The sequence below is a fragment of the Pleurodeles waltl genome, chromosome 4_1, assembly GCF_031143425.1.
Source record: "Pleurodeles waltl isolate 20211129_DDA chromosome 4_1, aPleWal1.hap1.20221129, whole genome shotgun sequence".
Classification (NCBI taxonomy): domain Eukaryota; kingdom Metazoa; phylum Chordata; class Amphibia; order Caudata; family Salamandridae; genus Pleurodeles; species Pleurodeles waltl.
In genome coordinates, this window is record NC_090442.1 from 486,296,152 (window position 1) to 486,315,323 (window position 19,172).

At 41.8% G+C, this 19,172-nt stretch overlaps 1 protein-coding gene across 6 annotated transcripts in view; it reads right to left on the bottom strand.

Moving 5' to 3' along the window:
- Positions 1–5,453: 5,453 nt before the first annotated feature.
- The window catches only part of SYT1 (synaptotagmin 1), a 3,823,670-nt gene continuing 3,809,951 nt past the window's right edge, over positions 5,454–19,172 (bottom strand). For all 6 annotated transcript variants that reach the window (XM_069228780.1, XM_069228783.1, XM_069228779.1 and 3 more), the window contains one exon: positions 5,454–8,562. In XM_069228780.1, the coding sequence (XP_069084881.1) occupies positions 8,356–8,562 (207 nt within the window). In that variant the 3' untranslated portion in view covers positions 5,454–8,355. The remainder of the gene's footprint in view (positions 8,563–19,172) is intronic.

A 19,172-nucleotide genomic window follows, 5' to 3' on the forward strand; every position in this document is an offset into this window, starting at 1 on the left:
CAAGTTTGGGTCCAAGGTAGCCCACCGTTGGGGGTTCAGAGCAACCCCAAAGTTACCACACCAGCAGCTCAGGGCCGGTCAGGTGCAGAGGTCAAAGTGGTGCCCAAAACGCATAGGCTTCAATGGAGAAGGGGGTGCCCCGGTTCCAGTCTGCCAGTAGGTAAGTACCCGCGTCTTCGGAGGGCAGACGAGGGGGGTTTTGTAGGGCACCGGGGGGGACACAAGTCCACACAGAAAGTACACCCTCAGCAGCACGGGGCGGCCGGGTGCAGTGTGCAAACACGCGTCAGGTTTGTAATTGAATTCAATGGGAGACCAAGGGGTCTCTTCATGCAGGCAGGCAAGGGGGGGGCTCCTCGGTGTAGCCACCACCTGAGCAAGGGAGAGGGCCTCCTGGGGGTCACTCCTGCACTGGAGTTCCGATCCTTCAGGTCCTGGGGGCTGCGGGTGCAGAGTCTTTACCAGGCATCAGGATATGAGAAGCAGGCAGTCGCGGTCAGGGGGAGCCTCGGGATTCCCTCTGCAGGCGTCGCTGTGGGGGTTCAGGGGGGGCAACTCTGGCTACTCACGGTCTCGCAGTCGCCGGGGAGTCCTCCCTGAAGTGATTGTTCTCCACAAGTCGAGCCGGGGGCGTCGGGTGCAGAGTGTCAAGTCTCACGCTTCCGGCGGGAAACGCAAGTTGTTTCAAAGTTGCTGCTTTGTTTCAAAGTTGCAGTCTTTGGTGAACAGGGCCGCTGTCCTCTGGAGTTCTTGGTCCTTCTAGAGCAGGGCAGTCCTCTGAGGATTCAGAGGTCGCTGGTCCCTGGGAAAAGCATCGCTGGAGCAGTGTCTTTAGACGGGGGGAGACAGGCCGGTAGAGCTGGGGCCAAAGCAGTTGGTGTCTCCGTCTTCTCTGCAGGGTTTTTCAGCTTAGCAGTCCTCTTCTTCTTAGGTTGCAGGAATCTGAGTTCCTAGGTTCCGGGGAGCCCTTAAATATTAAATTTAAGGCGTGTTTAGGTCTGGGGGTTAGTAGCCAATGGCTACTAGCCCTGAGGGTGGGTACACCCTCTTTGTGCCTCCTCCCGAGGGGAGGGGGGCACATTCCTATCCCTATTGGGGGAATCCTCCATCTGCAAGATGGAGGATTTCTAAAAGTCAGAGTCACCTCAGCTCAGGACACCTTAGGGGCTGTCCTGACTGGCCAGTGACTCCTCCTTGTTTTTCTCATTATCTCCTCCGGCCTTGCCGCCAAAAGTGGGGCCGTGGCCGGAGGGGGCGGGCAACTCCACTAGCTGGAGTGCCCTGTGGTGCTGTAACAAAGGGGGTGAGCCTTTGAGGCTCACCGCCAGGTGTTACAGTTCCTGCAGGGGGAGGTGTGAAGCACCTCCACCCAGTACAGGCTTTGTTACTAGCCACAGAGTGACAAAGGCACTCTCCCCATGTGGCCAGCAACATGTCTGGTGTGTGGCAGGCTGCTAGAACTAGTCAGCCTACACGGATAGTCGGTTAAGGTTTCAGGGGGCACCTCTAAGGTGCCCTCTGGGGTGTATGTTACAATAAAATGTACACTGGCATCAGTGTGCATTTATTGTGCTGAGAAGTTTGATACCAAACTTCCCAGTTTTCAGTGTAGCCATTATGGTGCTGTGCATGACAGACTCCCAGACCATATACTCTTATGGCTACCCTGCACTTACAATGTCTAAGGTTTTGCTTAGACACTGTAGGGGCACAGTGCTCATGCACTTGTGCCCTCACCTATGGTATAGTGCACCCTGCCTTAGGGCTGTAAGGCCTGCTAGAGGGGTGACTTATCTATACTGCATAGGCAGTGTGAGGTTGGCATGGCACCCTGAGGGGAGTGCCATGTCGACTTAGTCTTTTTATCCCCACTAGCACACACAAGCTGGCAAGCAGTGTGTCTGTGCTTAGTGAGGGGTCCCCAGGGTGGCATAATATATGCTGCAGCCCTTAGAGACCTTCCCTGGCATCAGGGCCCTTGGTACCCGGGGTACCAGTTACAAGGGACTTACCTGGATGCCAGGGTGTGCCAATTGTGGAAACAAAAGTACAGGTTAGGGAAAGAACACAGGTGCTGGGGGCTGGTTAGCAGGCCTCAGCACACTTTCAAATCAAAACTTAGCATCAGCAAAGGCAAAAAGTCAGGGGGTAACCATGTCAAGGAGGCATTTCCTTACAGTGCGCACCATGTGATTCCTGGGATTTACTATATTTGTGGACTTAATGCTTATTACCGTCTTCCTAGAGGATGGTGTGGGACATGCTATTTAGGGATAGATTTATCAGAGAGATGATTTGAAGAAAATACCGAAAGTGACTGCATTACATCATGTGCAACAGAGGAGGGAAACCGCTTCTGCAATTGTGGGAGATATTTTTGGGGCAATAATTCCTTCTGTAGGAGTTATTTTGAATGCAAACAAGATACAAAAATTGTCTACTATTGTGGATAATATGCTGACAAACTTTACAGGGGCAATACTCCTGTTAAATACTGAATTGGCTGAGGATAGAGCTATGACGCTTCAAAATAGAATTGCTTTAGACATAATTTTAGTGAAAGACAGCAGAGTCGGTAAAATGAATAATGCTAGGCATTGTTGTTCATTCATATCTGAAAGTGAGAAAGAGATAAGAGACTTACTTACTTACTAAATTAACTAATTCATGAAGGATTTGAAAGAAATGAAGGAACTGGGATTTTGGGGAAAAGGTTGGAAATGGATTTGCCTCTGTGGTAAATTGGTTTAGTCAAATTTGGAATGGGGTACTATGGACGATTGTCTAGGGAATATTAATTGTGATTGTTTCCATATTGGGTTAATGGGGTACATGCAAATTATGGCAAAAGGTAAAATAAAGAAAGGGTAAAAATGATCAGAGGATATATAGGGAAAATTCGAGAAGAAGACAAAATAAATCTGAGACAAATTTGTCAGGTGTTGACAAGAAAGGTGTGATACATATTTAGTCATCAGAGGAGGGACTGAGTATGTTAATTAAGGACATTTACTATTGATTAATGTGTGATTATTGTTGAGAAAAACGTGTAGAGAAATTAATATTAGAAATTGACATGAATAATCGAAAATGCGCCCACGGGGAGTGGTCACCATATGTATTAACAGATGTTCATTAATGAGAAGACCTATATAAAACATATTAATATATCATAACTGGATGTATTACCTATGGTTTATGTTAATCCATGTTCTTAAATTAGCTCGACCAAAGTCCTGGTTTCGCTTGGCCCTGCTTGCTCATAACATGGAGACTTCAAAAAATCTTGCGAGGACTGGTAACCGGGAGAAAGGACCTTGAATTGTCCAGAGGTCAGTCGGCTCTGCTAGAGCATTCTGCAATGTACCCGCGGACAGGATATGATTAAGACAATTTGATACAATTATGTGTAGTGTAGGCTAAATGTACTTTTCTAGGACTTGAACAATAGAGGCACGGACTAATGACTATGGCCCTCATTTCTACCTTGGCGGGCGACAGAGGCTGCCCGCCAAGGTTGAACCGCCAAATGCCCGCCTATGCGGCCGCAAACCCGCCAGCCGCATTTCAACATCCCAACCTCAACAGAGTTTCCGCCCGCTGGCCCAGCAGGTATGTGGGCCGTAACATTGCATTTGGTTCCTAATGAAGCCGGTGGCAATGTGGCAGTGCGGCTGGTGCAGCAGCACCTGTCGCGCTTTCCACTGTCTGCATGGCGATGGGGCTGTGCCTGGGGCCCCTGCACTGCCCATGCATAATGCATGGGCAGTGCAGGGCCCCCGGGGGGCCCCGCTAGTCCCCTCACCACCAGCTTTTCCATGGCGGTGTCTACCACCATGGACAGGCTGGCGGTAAGGGGAGTCAGTGCCCGGCAGATTGCGACTGCCGGGACCTCCATGGCGGTAAACCGCCAGTCCAGGCGGTGTGACCGCGGTGGAACCACCACGGTCAAAATATGGCATTTCATACTGCCAGCCTGTAGGCAGTACGAACGCCACTTTAACCCTGGTGGTCAGTGACCGCCAGGGTTGGAATGAGGCCCTATGTGTGCAACCATTTTGTTACCTGAAGAGCCGGATGATGTTATCATCACAAGAAGGACCAATCAAATTTAGGGGGCTTGAAGCCCATGCAGCAATAGAGATTTGATAAATAAAAACTGTAGGTTAGAGTCATAACTTCCGACAAGACTGACCAATTATCAATTAGTGGCCTTTTCTTCTAGGGACCAACTGCGCTGTTTTATAGAGATTCTCTCTTAAGTAGATTTTTCCAAACTAATGTTTTTCTCTAAATTGTTTTCGCATGAAGACCCCCATGCTAATGCTAGTCTTGGTTAGGAAGGCTGTTAGGTGTGACGTTGACTTCTGACAAATATCTGACAAACTTAATTGCTGAGTTACATTATTAATGCTAATATTCATAGCTTATGGTGTTGCTTTGTTGCATATGTTTTCTTTAAGAGATAATGTTCTTTAACTAATGAATTATAAAAGAGTTGATCTGAATAAAGTTTGAACTAACATATGACTTAGAATTGTAAGCAATAGGGAATAAAACTTGTTAACCCTTTTCTTGAGTAGTGTTTTTTTTTTATTAATATGGTTCAGCATTGTGGTTTCTTAGAGTGTTTTCCTTGATTATTGATGTTAGTTGTTGATTTCAATAGTCACTGCATGACTAGGATACTCCATGCGATTCAAAAGGTTCATCGACCTATACGCGTCCCCTTGTAAGTTTACTTACTAAGGAACAGGCGCGCTAGCAACACCTTCCCCCAACTAGCTAAGAAATCATCAAAAACCACCTGCATAGTTGTCAGAGAGAACAGGAACATGAAAGCATGCAAAGAAAAATCAGGCAAAAACAGAGGTTTTTACACAGAAAAAGGCGCAAAAATACAGGCAATATCCATAGTCATGGAATAAAAACAACCCCATCAAAAGAAAAAATTGTGTAAATAGCCAAAAGGTCTTCACAATAAAGCAATACAAACTGCCTGTCACCCTGCTAGACATGAAGGAATAGTGCATGCTTCTAAGGTTCTACAGTTCCCAAAGGGCTATATTGTTTTGTGTACTAGGTGCTTTGATTTTATTGGTGCGCCATTACCAGTTTTCTACACTGTGGTACATGCTCTATTTATGTGGTGTTTCGTATGCACATGTACTACTATGTTTTCATTTTGGCCGACTGAAAACAAACAGTAAATGTTACTGATGAGCATACTTACTCTTTTGATCAAGTGGGCTGGGGAACATGGTAATTTGACTTTAAAAGTTATATCCTATGATCTTGCACCCATGTGGAGATACTCTAGTTATTATTAATATCAGAAGGAATCATGGTGGAGAGTCGCCACCCGCAGCTAACGAGATGTACCTTTGGAATCCGATGAGATAGACAAAATGCTACACCTTTACCTTAACATAACTGAGACACAGAGACATCAGCAGGAAATAAAACATTTTTATTGAATAGTTGTGTAATATGTCAATTTATTTAACAACAATCAGAAAACCCTACTGTGGAATTTACTACACATAGTGAAACAAAATGTTAATCACTTCAACAGAAATGAATGTTCACACAGCTAACTTTGTTGGCTCGCGGGCCACGAGCAATATGGCAGGAGAAATCACCCCAACATTTTTACAAGATACAGAGAAAACCCATACATAGAAACACTCAAGCAGGCAGTAAGTATACACAAAGGCAACTAGGATTTCTACAGCATCAGATTCGAATACTTTACACAGCTTTGTCAGAAAGGTACGTGTGGCTTCCTTGAGGATGAAATGTTGTTTTTGGCCACAGAGTAGACTTGGTGGGAGCAGACCATGTTCTACTGGCTTCTATTACTGTGGAGACATTCAGTCCGGCAGTGCATCAGGGATTGTAATTTACTGTGACTGGTATTTGTGGACAACAAGTACGCCCAGACTGGATATTTGGAATTTTGTTTTGATACATCTGGTTTTTTTCTTTGATGGTCTGGGGCCTTGAAAATCTTTAGTGAAGGCTTACCTTAAAACTAAATGCAAAGTGATGCCTTTTTGCATTTGGTACTTATTACTTCCCTTTTCTTTATTTTAGAGATGTTTGACAAGGGCACCTAGTACTAGTTTTTTCATCGACCTATATCTTTAAAATAGCTGAATATGCTGATGATATACCATGGTGCAAGTGACGACACAGTAGTACTGTAATTCTTGCTGAAGACTCTATGGGCAGAAGAACAGAAAAACATGCAAGAAAGAATTTTTATTTTTAAAGTCTAGAAAAATTAAGAAGTAACCAACGATCTTGACAAACTCATCAAATAAGTGGTGTCGCCCATAGAATGCCCTAGTAGAACATTAAAAAAATCTCTGCTATTATTCAAAAGATTTTTCGATGATTTCGGTACGAAATTGTATTTCTAAAGTTATAAATAGTAAAATAACATACAACGCCTAAACACCAATTTTCCTAGCCATGGTTGCCCAATTTGTTGTGCTGTTTTTCTGTGCAGTTGAAACATCTTTACTTAAAAGTATTTGAACCTCTCTCATTCACAGTCTTTAAAATGCAAGTCTCCGGAAGGGGGAGGCTTCAGATAAGCAGTGAGACTCCACCAGATGCACAAAAAGGAAAGAAAGACTGTATTTTGAAAGGATATTTTAGTCCATGATTAAGAAATATTGCACAGTGCTCGACAAAACGCTGTGTGGTCAATCCGCTTTAAATTACCCCCATGCTCCAACATAGCTCCACAGTTCTGAATTGGTCCGTCGTTATAATAGAACTGTTTGTGCTATGCTCCTCCTCGGCAGTGCAGTAGAAGGGAATGGTAGTAGTATACAATATCGCTACAGAATAAATTGATTGCTATCCACTGAGAAAACTACGTCTCTAAGCACACACGGCAGTCACAGTGATACACAGAGTCGTCCTTTCAGACGCTTATGGAATGACTAATAGCTTTTATCTAATAGTGCCATTTACTACATCATAACATTGAAACATTTAAAATCTCCTCCTGAATTGAGCATCTAGTGTACACAAGAGGGTGCTCCAGTTTGACAGAACGTGTTCTTTGTTTTTTACCCTTTTGCAGTTAAAAGGACAAATTAAAACTCATGAGATACACATAGAATATAAAAAGGTCACTAGCTGTTTTGGCTTCCTTGAAGTGCATTAAGTATTATGGCTAAATTAGTTTCTTTTCTGGTGTAGTTACAATACGTCCTCTTTTGCCATTAACAACTAGTTTGTGTAATAAGTGCACACAGTCTTATGAAACTTAATCGCGATAACAAAGCATTTGTTTGCAACAAGCCTAATGCAAAGTCACAAAAAATATAGAATATGAAATCACAACTTTACTTTAATAGGCGCACATTCTGTCTAAAAAGGATGCCCACAAAAATACACTTTGATGGGCAGTTGTAGCTTTTCACAAGTGCAGAATAAATAAGGGAGGAAAAAATCAACTTTTGCTTTCCTCCTCTACCTGACTTCTTCCTCCACACCCGCAATTGTGATTTTATAACCTAAGCAAGATAACCGCCACGTTTTCTGTTTGCGGGTGTTGGCGGTCATCAGCCCTGGCTGTGTTTCTCAAGTGCTTTCTCACATTTGAATGTGGAGCCACAAAATTCCCTTTTTTAAATATATACAGAAACACAATACACTGATTTGTGGTGACATTTCATTGACGTGCGCTGTGATGCTCCTCAGATCATGTGAGATTGCCTTTAATAAGAGCCACACAAAAGTGGAGTTTGTTACTCCTATACAAAGGGGTGCAACACAAGCGTGACTGGCCATTTCGATCAACCTAGTAAAAACACAGATTGCAATTGTTCTTTATCATATCAGTGCAGCTCTACTAGTGCCGTACAATTTGGAATTTTTCCTGGAATGCAGACGAACACAATATTTATCCTGTAATATTATAACAAGTCTCCTATATCTCGGTCAATTTACATAGTTTAAAATAGAACATCTTAATAAAAACACCTAGGTATGCACAGATTAGGAAACGCTTACAACATACAAATACACATACTGAAAATAAATTATGAGCTTACTGGTATGTACAAAGAAGTGATACAATAAATAATTCCAGTCATGCTCTATCTACACATCATATTGCTTAAAAGAAGATTTGGATGGCAGGCCATGAGGAAGTAACTTAGTCGAGAGGGCTGTTTACTTTTGCCTAGTTTTGCTAAATTAAGTTAGGGTTTTTAAGTTTCACTGATCTGGCAGAGAGATACAGGAGTAAAAATGAAAGGACCGATTTCACTGAGGTATTTACATATATTGGCTAAAGAGTACTATGTGGACAGATGAAAAAGGCTTCTTCCCTTATTTCTTGACACCAAGCATCCCGTCTACCTCCTCCTCTGGCTGTAAGGTATGCCACTGGGCAATTGGTCGCCTCGGGTTGGCCAGCATGTCTGACCAGTGCCGCAGCTCTGCGCCAGTACTATTGTAGCCCACAAACACTTTGCCTATGGCGTCGTTCTTTCCAATCTTGTCATAGTCTAAAACAGTCACAACAACTTGTACTTTCTGAAAGAAGACAAAAGAGGGAGAAGTCAGTAACACAATAAAATTAACTCAAGTTCACCTTTATACAGCAGAACAGTGTTTAAATAATAGCTGTTTTTACTTCGTTGATAGAGAGGAACAAACAACTTACATAAAATGTTGAGTCAGATTCTGTGCATTTAACAAGTTATTACTTCCTCTACAAGCTTTACCTTTAATTTTTCTTTGGCTCCTTTGGGTAAGACTTCATCAAATTCATCAACATAATCAACACAATGTACATCAATATTACGAGTGACATGTTCCACTTATGACATGATGTGTCCTAATATTATCCTCCCCCATCCTCTCCCTCCTACCAAATCTTGTTTGTTTGGGCAGGGAAAGTACATGCATGAACCTTTTGAACCATGGGTTAGAGGTCTTCTTAACAGGATGGAACCAGATCAAAATAGAAAGAAACATGAAAATAAAAAAAAATATGTTGTGATAATTTCTCTACCCACTCCTTGTGGCTCCATTCATACTAGGCAGGAGGCGTTGGAGAACAGTAGAAACACAATACAACTAACAGTGACCCTAACATTCTATTGAATGAATCTATTTTGTTCCTTTTATAAGTGTATATTTTGTTAAACACAGCAGCTCTATAATCTGTGACCCTAACCCTGACATCTCATAAATTGATGACACCATTTTGGTTTCATGTATATTGATTTCATATGTGAGAACAAGTCTAGCAGGTCCGTCCTAAGTGTCTGGCTTTCTTGAAAGGTTAGATCTTGCATGAATATATGTATGTAGTATTTGCATAGCAGAAGCTTAACTGAAAGGCAGAGGAGCAATCTACATGGTGAAAGGCAAAGATACATTCAATGAGTGATTAGGTCTGGGAATATTCATTAATTCAAAGATGTTGGGCTACATTTTTCTCAGTAGACTGAAAATGAAATTAAACACAGTGGGGACCACTTCCATACAATTTATAACTATTCACAAAAAATGAGATCCAGTCTCTCATGCTACATCCAGTAAAGGCTGCATTCCGAGGGAGAATCTCTTTAGTACATCAAGGAATATTATCCATTTTTAATGCTAATTTCCACTTCCTTTCCCCTGAAATAGTCAGACTATTATGTGTGTTCTATTTGAATATCCTGCATTACCTTATTTTGAGTTTAGAGTAGTGAACATGAGGGCAAATATTGTTATTTGACAACAAAGTGGGTTTCTCTGTAGCAATACTCTCTCTTGTTGTCTGTCCACAGAGGTATTTCTGTTTCTCCCCTATGCAATATGATGGGCTAGTCAGAATTGTAAGAGCACTAGAAGAAAATAAATCTATATACAATTAAGGTTGCACTCTCCATTAGTCAAAAATGAATAAAAAATGAACCAAGATGTGCAGACTGTTAGGCTTGTAATAGATCACATTGGCATGAGTTTTTAAACTTAAAACAGTAACAGTTGAGGAAGCAAACTAAGAAACAAACTATAAATAGCAACAGTCTGGAAGGGGGATCTTTCCCAGCAGAAATCATAATTGATCCTTGTTGGAGTGCAAACAATATTAATACAAATTATGTCATTAAAACATAATGTGAAATATTAAAAGGCCTAACTGAAAATGTGTTAAGAAAAATTAAAACGTAGAGCTGATATGGCGGACACCATAAACAACATGTTATAATGAGAAATGATAATGTCTAATGAAAACATATTTTGTTTAATCATAACTAAATGTTCCGAAAAACGTTGTTTATACTATATATACTAAAAGGTTAGGTTTAAATGTATTATGAAATGTTTTATTCTTTATGCCTAGCACTGGCTGAAAGGCCTTACGTTTAAGCAATTTTCCACAAACATGGTGTTTAAAAGAGTGTTCGCTCTGCAAAATAATGTTTCTTCAAATATCGTGTGTGGCTTGCACAGTGGAAATTTCTATCCTGCTTTGACTACTCGTGTTGTACATTTCCTTGAGATAAAAATTGTCACTTTGACAATGAGCCTCAGTGTCGTGTTTTTCATGTTGGATTTTGTTGTCGGTTGAGTTTTATTTGGCAGGAAGCTAATTTTATATTTCCATGTTGTTTTAAATGTAATTAATCATGGAAGCTGGTGTCTGGAGAAGAGAGATGAGTAACAGCGTAAACCAATCATGGCTGCAGAAAATGTGAAACGATACATCTGAAGAGCAGATGATGTTTTATTGACAGCAAACTAGACCACCTCATAGTATGTCCAATAGAAACTCAGTTAGTAACTTTTGAGACTTTAATATAGCAATGTTTTAGGTGATATAAGTTGGTTTTTCACATTTTCTGAACTTCCTGTCTGCTTAGTTCTTGTCTATGATTTTAAGAGTTCAGTTATATCAGGCCCAGCGTTACTGAACTGTTTCCCCTTCATGTCCTTATGTTGACTAATGAAGACCTGATGTCCCTGTACTCTGCTGATGAAGATATTACTGATTGCTGATCTATTTAGGAGAAGTATAACCAATGTCCATCAGTTTTTCTTGCAGGTTTTTCTCTTTAGAAAATCCAATTGCTTATTCTGATTAGCGCCACAGATGTTTTCCATATTCGTTTTTATCTTATTTTCCTTTTGCATGAAGCCCACAAATGCTTTGTAAGTAGAATTATATTTAGGGATGCCTGACCTAATGCTTAAATGTGACTGTTTATCAATTGATTTTGACTGCATCAACTGCACAAACTAAATGTATGCTGTTTCTGTTTTTCAATTGATTCTGTTGCTATTCTGCATTATTCTTTTGGAATATTTAATGAGAATTGATTTAGTCAGATTGAGATTCTTCAGGTGTTTTGGACAGCCTTTGATGTTCCTGTATTTCTATCATTTGGTCTTGAGCATGATTTACATGATCATAGCATTTTTATTCCAAAGGGCAATAAACTTTTAAACTTTACTAAACTGGTGTAGTGATCCATGGCCACATAGGACATGATGTGTTTAAATTACTGACTCCAATTGATTATGTTGATTATTTGATGTTCTATTTGATGATTATTGGTTCATATTGTCTGGTTGGATGATTTTGCACTCGTGTCTGAGTCAAAAGGTCTGAGTTGAGAGGATAATAAATGTTTTACCCTATACGTGTCACCTTATTAAAATAATATATAATAAAATAAGGGTTACCCAAAGATCTAAGACAGCTTGTCATTACTTTTTTCAGAAAATAATATTTTAATCTGAAAAGGACAGCAAGTTTTAGACCACCTGATAAGGCAAAGTGTTAGAAGGTTGGGCTTCCAGTAAGGAAGAGGCATGGCATTTTATTAGATTATATTATGGTACAGCTGCTTAGGAAGGCTATCAAATCCGTTGATGATGCTTGACCGCTCTCCTGCCTTCCCTACTGTGGATCATTACATCTAGCCTCGGAGAGTGGAAGAAGTCTCAACATGGATGTTTAGAATGAGGGGACCTGGTATCTTCATTTCTACTCTGTTCTGTCATGGTCACCCTTGTCTGGCATATTGTCCTGCAAGCAGGAGTGTGACCAAGTACTTCACCAAAAAGTATTCACCCTCATTACAGTCTTCCTTTGATTCAGTGTCCAGCAACAATGTGTCTTGATACTTTTGTAAGTGTCAAGATAGAAACTCATATCTTGAATTCAACATTATGCCGACAATTGCAAGCGGTGCCGAGTCTGCAGTCAATTCTCTGCAGGTGACAAACATTTCTCTACATTTCCATTACTTTTCAGACTAATAGGTTTTCTGTGAGCTGCCTTAGTGTCATTTTCCCTTTTCCCATAACCTTCAGAACACTTGAAGATTAACTTTTGCATCATTTTTCTAATGTTTTTCTAATGTTTTCTAATATTTACTCATGTTACCTAAAAGTATTTCCCCATTTAAGTACTATATTTCTTTAAATAACTTTTTATTTGGCTGGTTGTCAAACAACACCTTCTCGTTCTCCAAGAAATTCCTTGCTGATCAGTCCATCCTATACCGAATCTTTGAATTAATTTGAGTGCTGTAGTTTTGACTATCTTGATACTAACGAGCTATAAGTAGCCAGAAACAAAGGCAACAGAACCTTTATAGGAAAGAGCTATGAGCACAGATCAGCCCCAACTTGGTAGCCCATCACCCTGATATTATTATCAAACAAATTATCATACAGCACACTATCACAAGCCTGGTGAAAGAATAAAAAGAAAAATAGTTTAAAAGTTATTTTTTCCATCTTTCTGTTCTATTTCCAAAGGATGCAGAACAACATATGCAATGCATTTATAAAACATGCATTACAGTGATGATTTTAATTGAAACTTATGGTGCCATGGACGAGCTGGTCTCGCCCTTGGCCACAGTTGCCGTGTGCCAAGTACGAGACCAGCTTGTCCTGCACCGGGCCCACGGGGGTCTCCCACCCACTTCCCCAGGGCAGGGTTGGAAGGGGAATCGCTTCCCCTTCCACCCCAACCCCCCCACTTCCCACCAGTGACATCTAATGATGTCAGCACGCAATTGTGCACGGACCTCATCAGAGGCCGCCTCCCATCTCACTGGAAGCTCAGCTTCCAGTGCGTTCAGAAGAGAAACACAAAGCATTTCTCTTTTGATCGGGAAATGGGGGCAGGCAGGGGCATGAAAGGAAAGGAAAGGTCTTTCCTTTCATGTTTCTTTGAGTATTTCTGCAGCCTGATCATGAAGTGATTGGGCTGTAGAAATGCCAACTAGACACCTGGGATTTTGTGTTTTGTTTTGGTTTGTTTACTTATAAGGGGAGCGCCCCCTTAGGCAAGGGCCGCTCCCCTGAGAGCAATTTTATTTTAGGCCATTTCTGCCCACCTTGCAGGCAGATCGGCCTATTTTTCTTAGGTCAATCTGCCCCCAAGGGGGGCAGAAACCACTAGACACCAGGTATTTTTTTGTTTTTGCACCAATTTCACGCAAGAGGAGTGACCCCTTAGGCAATGGTTGCTCCACTGTGGGGGGGGGATTTATTTTAGGCCATTTCTTCCCCCCTTTGGGGTAGATCGGATTCTTTTAATTAGGGTGATCTGCCATACCCCCACCGCAAGTAAATGGGGACAAAGTTATTTTGCCCACAGGTGGGCAGATGGGGAAATTACCCCATATCCACTCACTGGGGGGCAGAAGGACTACTAGATGCTACAGAATTATTTATTTTTTAAAGTGGGGTGGTGGCTACCAGCCAGTATGGCCATGGTTATGTCCCCACCCCAACTGAAGGGGGTAACAGTCTTTCAGTTCTCCCCCCGCACACTAAAACATCTTATCCCACGGCAAGCAAGAGGACATTTGATTATTTTGGGCCATGAGAGCTTGTCTAAATCTCAAAATCATCCCAATTGGAATGGTGAGGGCTGCACTTTTTGGACTTTGGGGCGCTGCCATGTAGAAAAATCTATGAGACCTAGACACATCTGAAAACTAAACATCTGGGTGAGTCCAGGGTGGTGTGCTTCACATGCACCTCACACCCTTTTCTTACCCACAATGCCCTGCAAGCCTCCAACTTTGCTTGAAATCACACATTTTTCCCACATTTTTGTGATGGAACCTTCCGGAATCTGCAGGAATCCACATAATTCCTACCACACAGCATTGTCGCATCTCTACATATAAAAATCCTGCCCCACTTGTCAGCCTAAAATTTTTTTTTTTTCAAACTGCACTTTTTGACCCGCTTCGGTTCCCCCTCATTTTCAACATGTTTTTGGCTCTTCCCTGTCACAGGCGCTTGTCCCACCTACACAAGTGAGGTATAATTTTTACTGGGAGAATGAGGGGAACGTAGGGTGGTAGGAAATTTGTGTCGGTGCAGTGATCCCACACAGAAATGTGGGAAAAATGTTGTTGTTTAGCTAAATTTGAGGTTTGCTGAGGATTCTGGGTAAGAAAACACTGGGGATCTACTCAAGTCACACCTCCCTGGACTCCCTCAGGTATCTAGTTTTCAGAAATGTTTGGGTTTGGTAAGTTTCCCTAGATGGCTGCTGAACCCAGGACCAAAAACGCAGATGCCCCCCGCAAAAAACAGGTAGTTTTGTATTTGATAATTTTGATGTGTCCACATACTGTTTTGGAGCATTTCTTGTTGGGGGGTTTGGGCCTACCCACACAAGTGATGTACCATTTTTATTGGGGGACCTGGGGGAATGCTGGGTAGAAGGAAGTTTGTGGCTCCCCTCAGATATCGAGAACTTTTGAGCACCAAAATGTGAGGAAAAGTGTTTTTTTGCCAAATTTTGAGGTTTGCTAAGGATTCTGGGTAACAAAACCTGGTGAGAGTGTCACAAGTTACTCCATCCTGGGCTCCCCTATGTGTCTAGTTTTCAGAAATGTACAGGTTTGCTAGGTTTTCTGAGGTGCCGGATGAGCTAGAGGCCAAAATCCATATGTAGGCACTTTGCACTAAAAAGGTCAGTTTTCATGAGAAAAATTTGATGTGTTCATGTTGTATTTTGGGGCATCTGCTGTTGTGGGCACTAGGCCTTCACACACAAGTGAGGCACCATTTTTATCGGCAGACTTGGGGGAATGCTGGTTGGAAGGAAATTTGTGGCTCCTCTCAGATTCCACAACTTTCTATCACTGAAATGTGAGGAAAAGGTTTTTTTGCCAAATTTTGAGGTTTGCAAAGGATTCAGAGTAACAGAACCTGGTGAGAGCCCCACAAGTCACTCCATCCTGGATTCCCCTACGTGTCTAGTTTTTAAAAAATGTGCAGGTTTGGTATGTTTCCGTAGGTGTCGGCTGAGCTGGAGGCCAAAATCCACACCTAGGCACTTTCCACAAAACACGTCAGATGCAATGTAAAAATGTGATGTGTCCATGTTGTGTTTCCTGTGGCGAGCATTAAGCCTACCCACGCAAGTGAGGTACCATTTTTATTGGGAGACTTGGGGGAACACAGAATAGAAGAACAAGTGTTATTGCCCCTTGTCTTTCGCTACATTTTTTCCTTCCAAATGTAAGACAGTGTGTAAAAAAGACATCTATTTGAGAAATGCCCTGTAATTCACATTATAGTATGGGACCCTGAAATTCAGAGATGCGCAAATAACCACTGCTTATCAATACCTTATCTTGAGCCCATTTTTGAAATACAAAGATTCCCTTCATACCTATTTTTCACTCTTGATATTTCACCAAATTAATTGTTGTATACCTGGTATACAATAAAGTCCCATTGCAAGGTGCAGCTCCTGGGTACCTAGGGTTCTTGATGAACTTACAAGCCCTATATATCCCCGCAACCAGAAGAGTCCAGCAGACGTAACGGTATATTGCTTTCAAAAATCTACCATAGTTGGAAAAAGTGGTAGAAGAAAACGTGGACAGAAATGGCTCTTTTTTTACCTCAATTTCAATTTTTTTTTTTTTTTAGCTGTTACTTTCTTTAGGAAAACCTTGAAGGATCTACACAAATGGCCCCTTGCTGAATTAAAATGTTGTCTACTTTTCAGAAATGTTTAGCTGCCCGGGATCCAGCATTGGTTTCACACCCATTTCTAGCACTGACTGGAATGAGGCTGAAAGCACATAAAATAGTAAAACTGGGGGAAGTCCCAGTAAAATGCCACAATTGTGTTGAAAAATGTGGTTTTCTGATTAAAGTCTGAACCATTTGTTCATGCCATTTTCAGGGGGGGAAAACACAAGATTTCTTCTGCAGCCCTTTTTTCCCATTTAAAAAATAAAATTAAATTACATTTTCGTGTATTTTGGATAATTTATTGGTTTCCTCCAGGGGAACCCACAAACCCTATGTACGTCTGGAATTCCTAGGATGTTGGAAAACAATTATGCAAATTTGGCATGGGTAGCTTACGTGGGCAAAAAGTTATGAGGGCTTAAACGCGAACTGCCCCGAGAAGTCAAAATAAGACCTGGCACCTGAGGGGGAAAAAGCCTTGCAACGAAGGGGTTAAAAGAGGGGCATTACCAATCTACAATAAAACATTTAAAGAAAAAAAAGTGATTGTAACTCCCACGTAATAAGAGTATTTTCTGATCTATAAAGTGTTTAGTTTTCTGATTGAAACCTTTCAAATTGTCTGTCACTTATTTGGGATCCCGCGGACATTTGGTACCATCTGCTCTGATCTCATGGTTTGATTGCACAGCTGAGCCACCATGTGCATGAGAACCATCTGCTAAAGACTTCCTATGCAAAAAGCCAGGCGTGTACATTTTTCAGTGAACACTTTAGATGGAAGGGTAAACAAATGTCAATCAGATAAAAGTGGCATGAAGTGTGGTGCATTTTGCCATATGCCACTAGTCAATGCTGCATTAAGTGCCTTGGTTGTCTTGACATCAATTATCCACAGTGATTCCTTTTCCCTATTGTCTCAAGGCAGTCTCCAACAAGATGCGTAATTGACTTCTGGCAGAGAATCAAGCTGATATTGCGATGCGTTTGGAACATCACAATGTTTTTTCTTTTCCTGGACAAAACAAAAAAGACGGGCCTAAAACAAAAAACAGACGTGCCTGGACCTTGGAAGGGCGACTGATGCTAAACGAAATCATCTTGAAGTTTTCCGATTTGTTTTTGTAAATGGGGTGTGCCTTTTTTATATAGTTCACTGAAGCTTGAAAAGCATTCATACAACATATGTTATCGAGGAATATGTTGGCATAATTTAATATTTAAATTAGTATATCCAAGATAACTGAAATTATGTATCAGCGTGGGAGTAAATTGTGTGCGAAGAAAAGGCGAATTATGCAACATAATGCAGCTTGTTCTTTCGCAGTATTACTTCTCTACGCTGTCATTTCAACAAATAATAATTCTGTCTGGGCAAAAGTGTCACCTCTTTAGAGCCAGTTTATCACCTAAATAAAGCAATCATCAGCTAAAAGGTGGCCAATTAATCTTTAGGAAAGACCTGTCACTAGACTGCACTCAGATTGGCGTTATTTTCTTTACTTCAGGTAAGCCAGAAATAAAAAGTGTTTTTTAAATATGCAAGCTTTGCAGCAGATGGGAAGGGATATGGCAAGTGACACAAATTCATAATTCTGCGGAAAAGGTTGCAGCCCCAGAATCACATAATGTATGAATCACTGACTATATGGGTTTGTCAGTGAAATATGGTGGAATGTAGACACCGTATTAAGAGTATTAAGAGTAGGCTACTTAAATTTTACTTCTGTTTCCCCAGAAGCTGGGGTGTGTGCTGCTGTGCACAGAATTGAAGCGAAGTGGCAAGAGTCTCATGTTTGGCCAATAGTCCACCTTTTTCTAAAGGTAGAGGGAAATAGTTGTCTGTTTAGGGACAATGAAAAATGTGCAGTTGTGCAGTTGATGTTCAAGTTACTTACCTTCGGTAACAAAATATCTGGTAAAGACATATTCTAGTTGCAGATTCCTTACCTTAGAATTTCCCCCAGGCCTCAGACTGGATCCGGGGATTTTTCTTTGAGCAATACCCTTGCGCGTCGGCAGGTGGTATCGGTCGACTCTGGGGGCATCGTTGGCGTCATGGTCGCCGTGATGATGTCGGGAATAGTATATAGACACTGCCCTTGTGCAGTGACGTCAGTTTCTTTTAACGACTTTACATGCCAAAGTGACGAGTCGCTAAGAACACTGTGATTGGTGCGCCAGAGCTAAGGACCTGAAAGGGGGAATCCCTGTCCCTAGAAATCAGTTCGCAAGAGGGGACGATGGGTGGGCGGTAAGGAATCTGCAACTAGAGTATGTCTCTACCAGATATTTTGTTACCGAAGGTAAGTAACTTGTACATCTGGAAGAGAATTCTAGTTGCAGATTCCTTACCTTAGAATAGATACACAAGCAATGCTATCCTCGGTGGTGGGTTGCGAACCAAGATCATACCAGGAAGTCCTGCAGGGCTGAACGACCAAAATAGCCGTCCCGATGGACCTGACTATCCAGGCAGTAGTGCTTAGCAAACATATGCAGGGACGCCCATGTAGCTGCCTGGCAGATATCCAGAACAGAAACTCTGCATGCTAACGCAGTGGGAGCAGCAGTTGCTCTGGTAGAATGAGCACGCAAGCCCTCAGGGGGTTGCTTCTTGGCCAAGGCGTAGCACATTTTGATGTAAAGAAGCATCCTTTGAGAGATGGTACGCCATTGCACAGCCTTCCCTTTTTTCGCACTCACATATCCAACGAAGAGTTGATCGTCCATCCGGAAATCTTTAGTACGATTGAGTTAGAACATCAATGCTCTTTTTGGGTCCAGGCGGTGGAGTCTCTCCTCCTCATGGGAAGGATATGAGGTCCGTAGAAAGTAGGCAGTGTGATGGACTGGCCTACATGAAAGGGTGTAACCACCTTAGGAAGGAAGGAAGCCCTAGTGCGCAACACTACTTCGTCAGGGTGCACAGATAAGTATGGAGGTTTTGAGGAAAGGGTCTGAAGCTCACTCACTCTGCGAGCAGAGGCGATAGCGATCAGAAAGACAATTTTGAAAGTGAGGAGCTGCAAGGGACAATTATGCATTGGCTCAAAGGGGGTACACATCAAATAAGTAAGTACAAGATTAAGATCCCACTGACGCATGATAAATGGAGTGGGGGGAAATAAATGGGTGAGCCCTTTTAGGAATCTACTTACAGTAAAAGATTTAAAGAG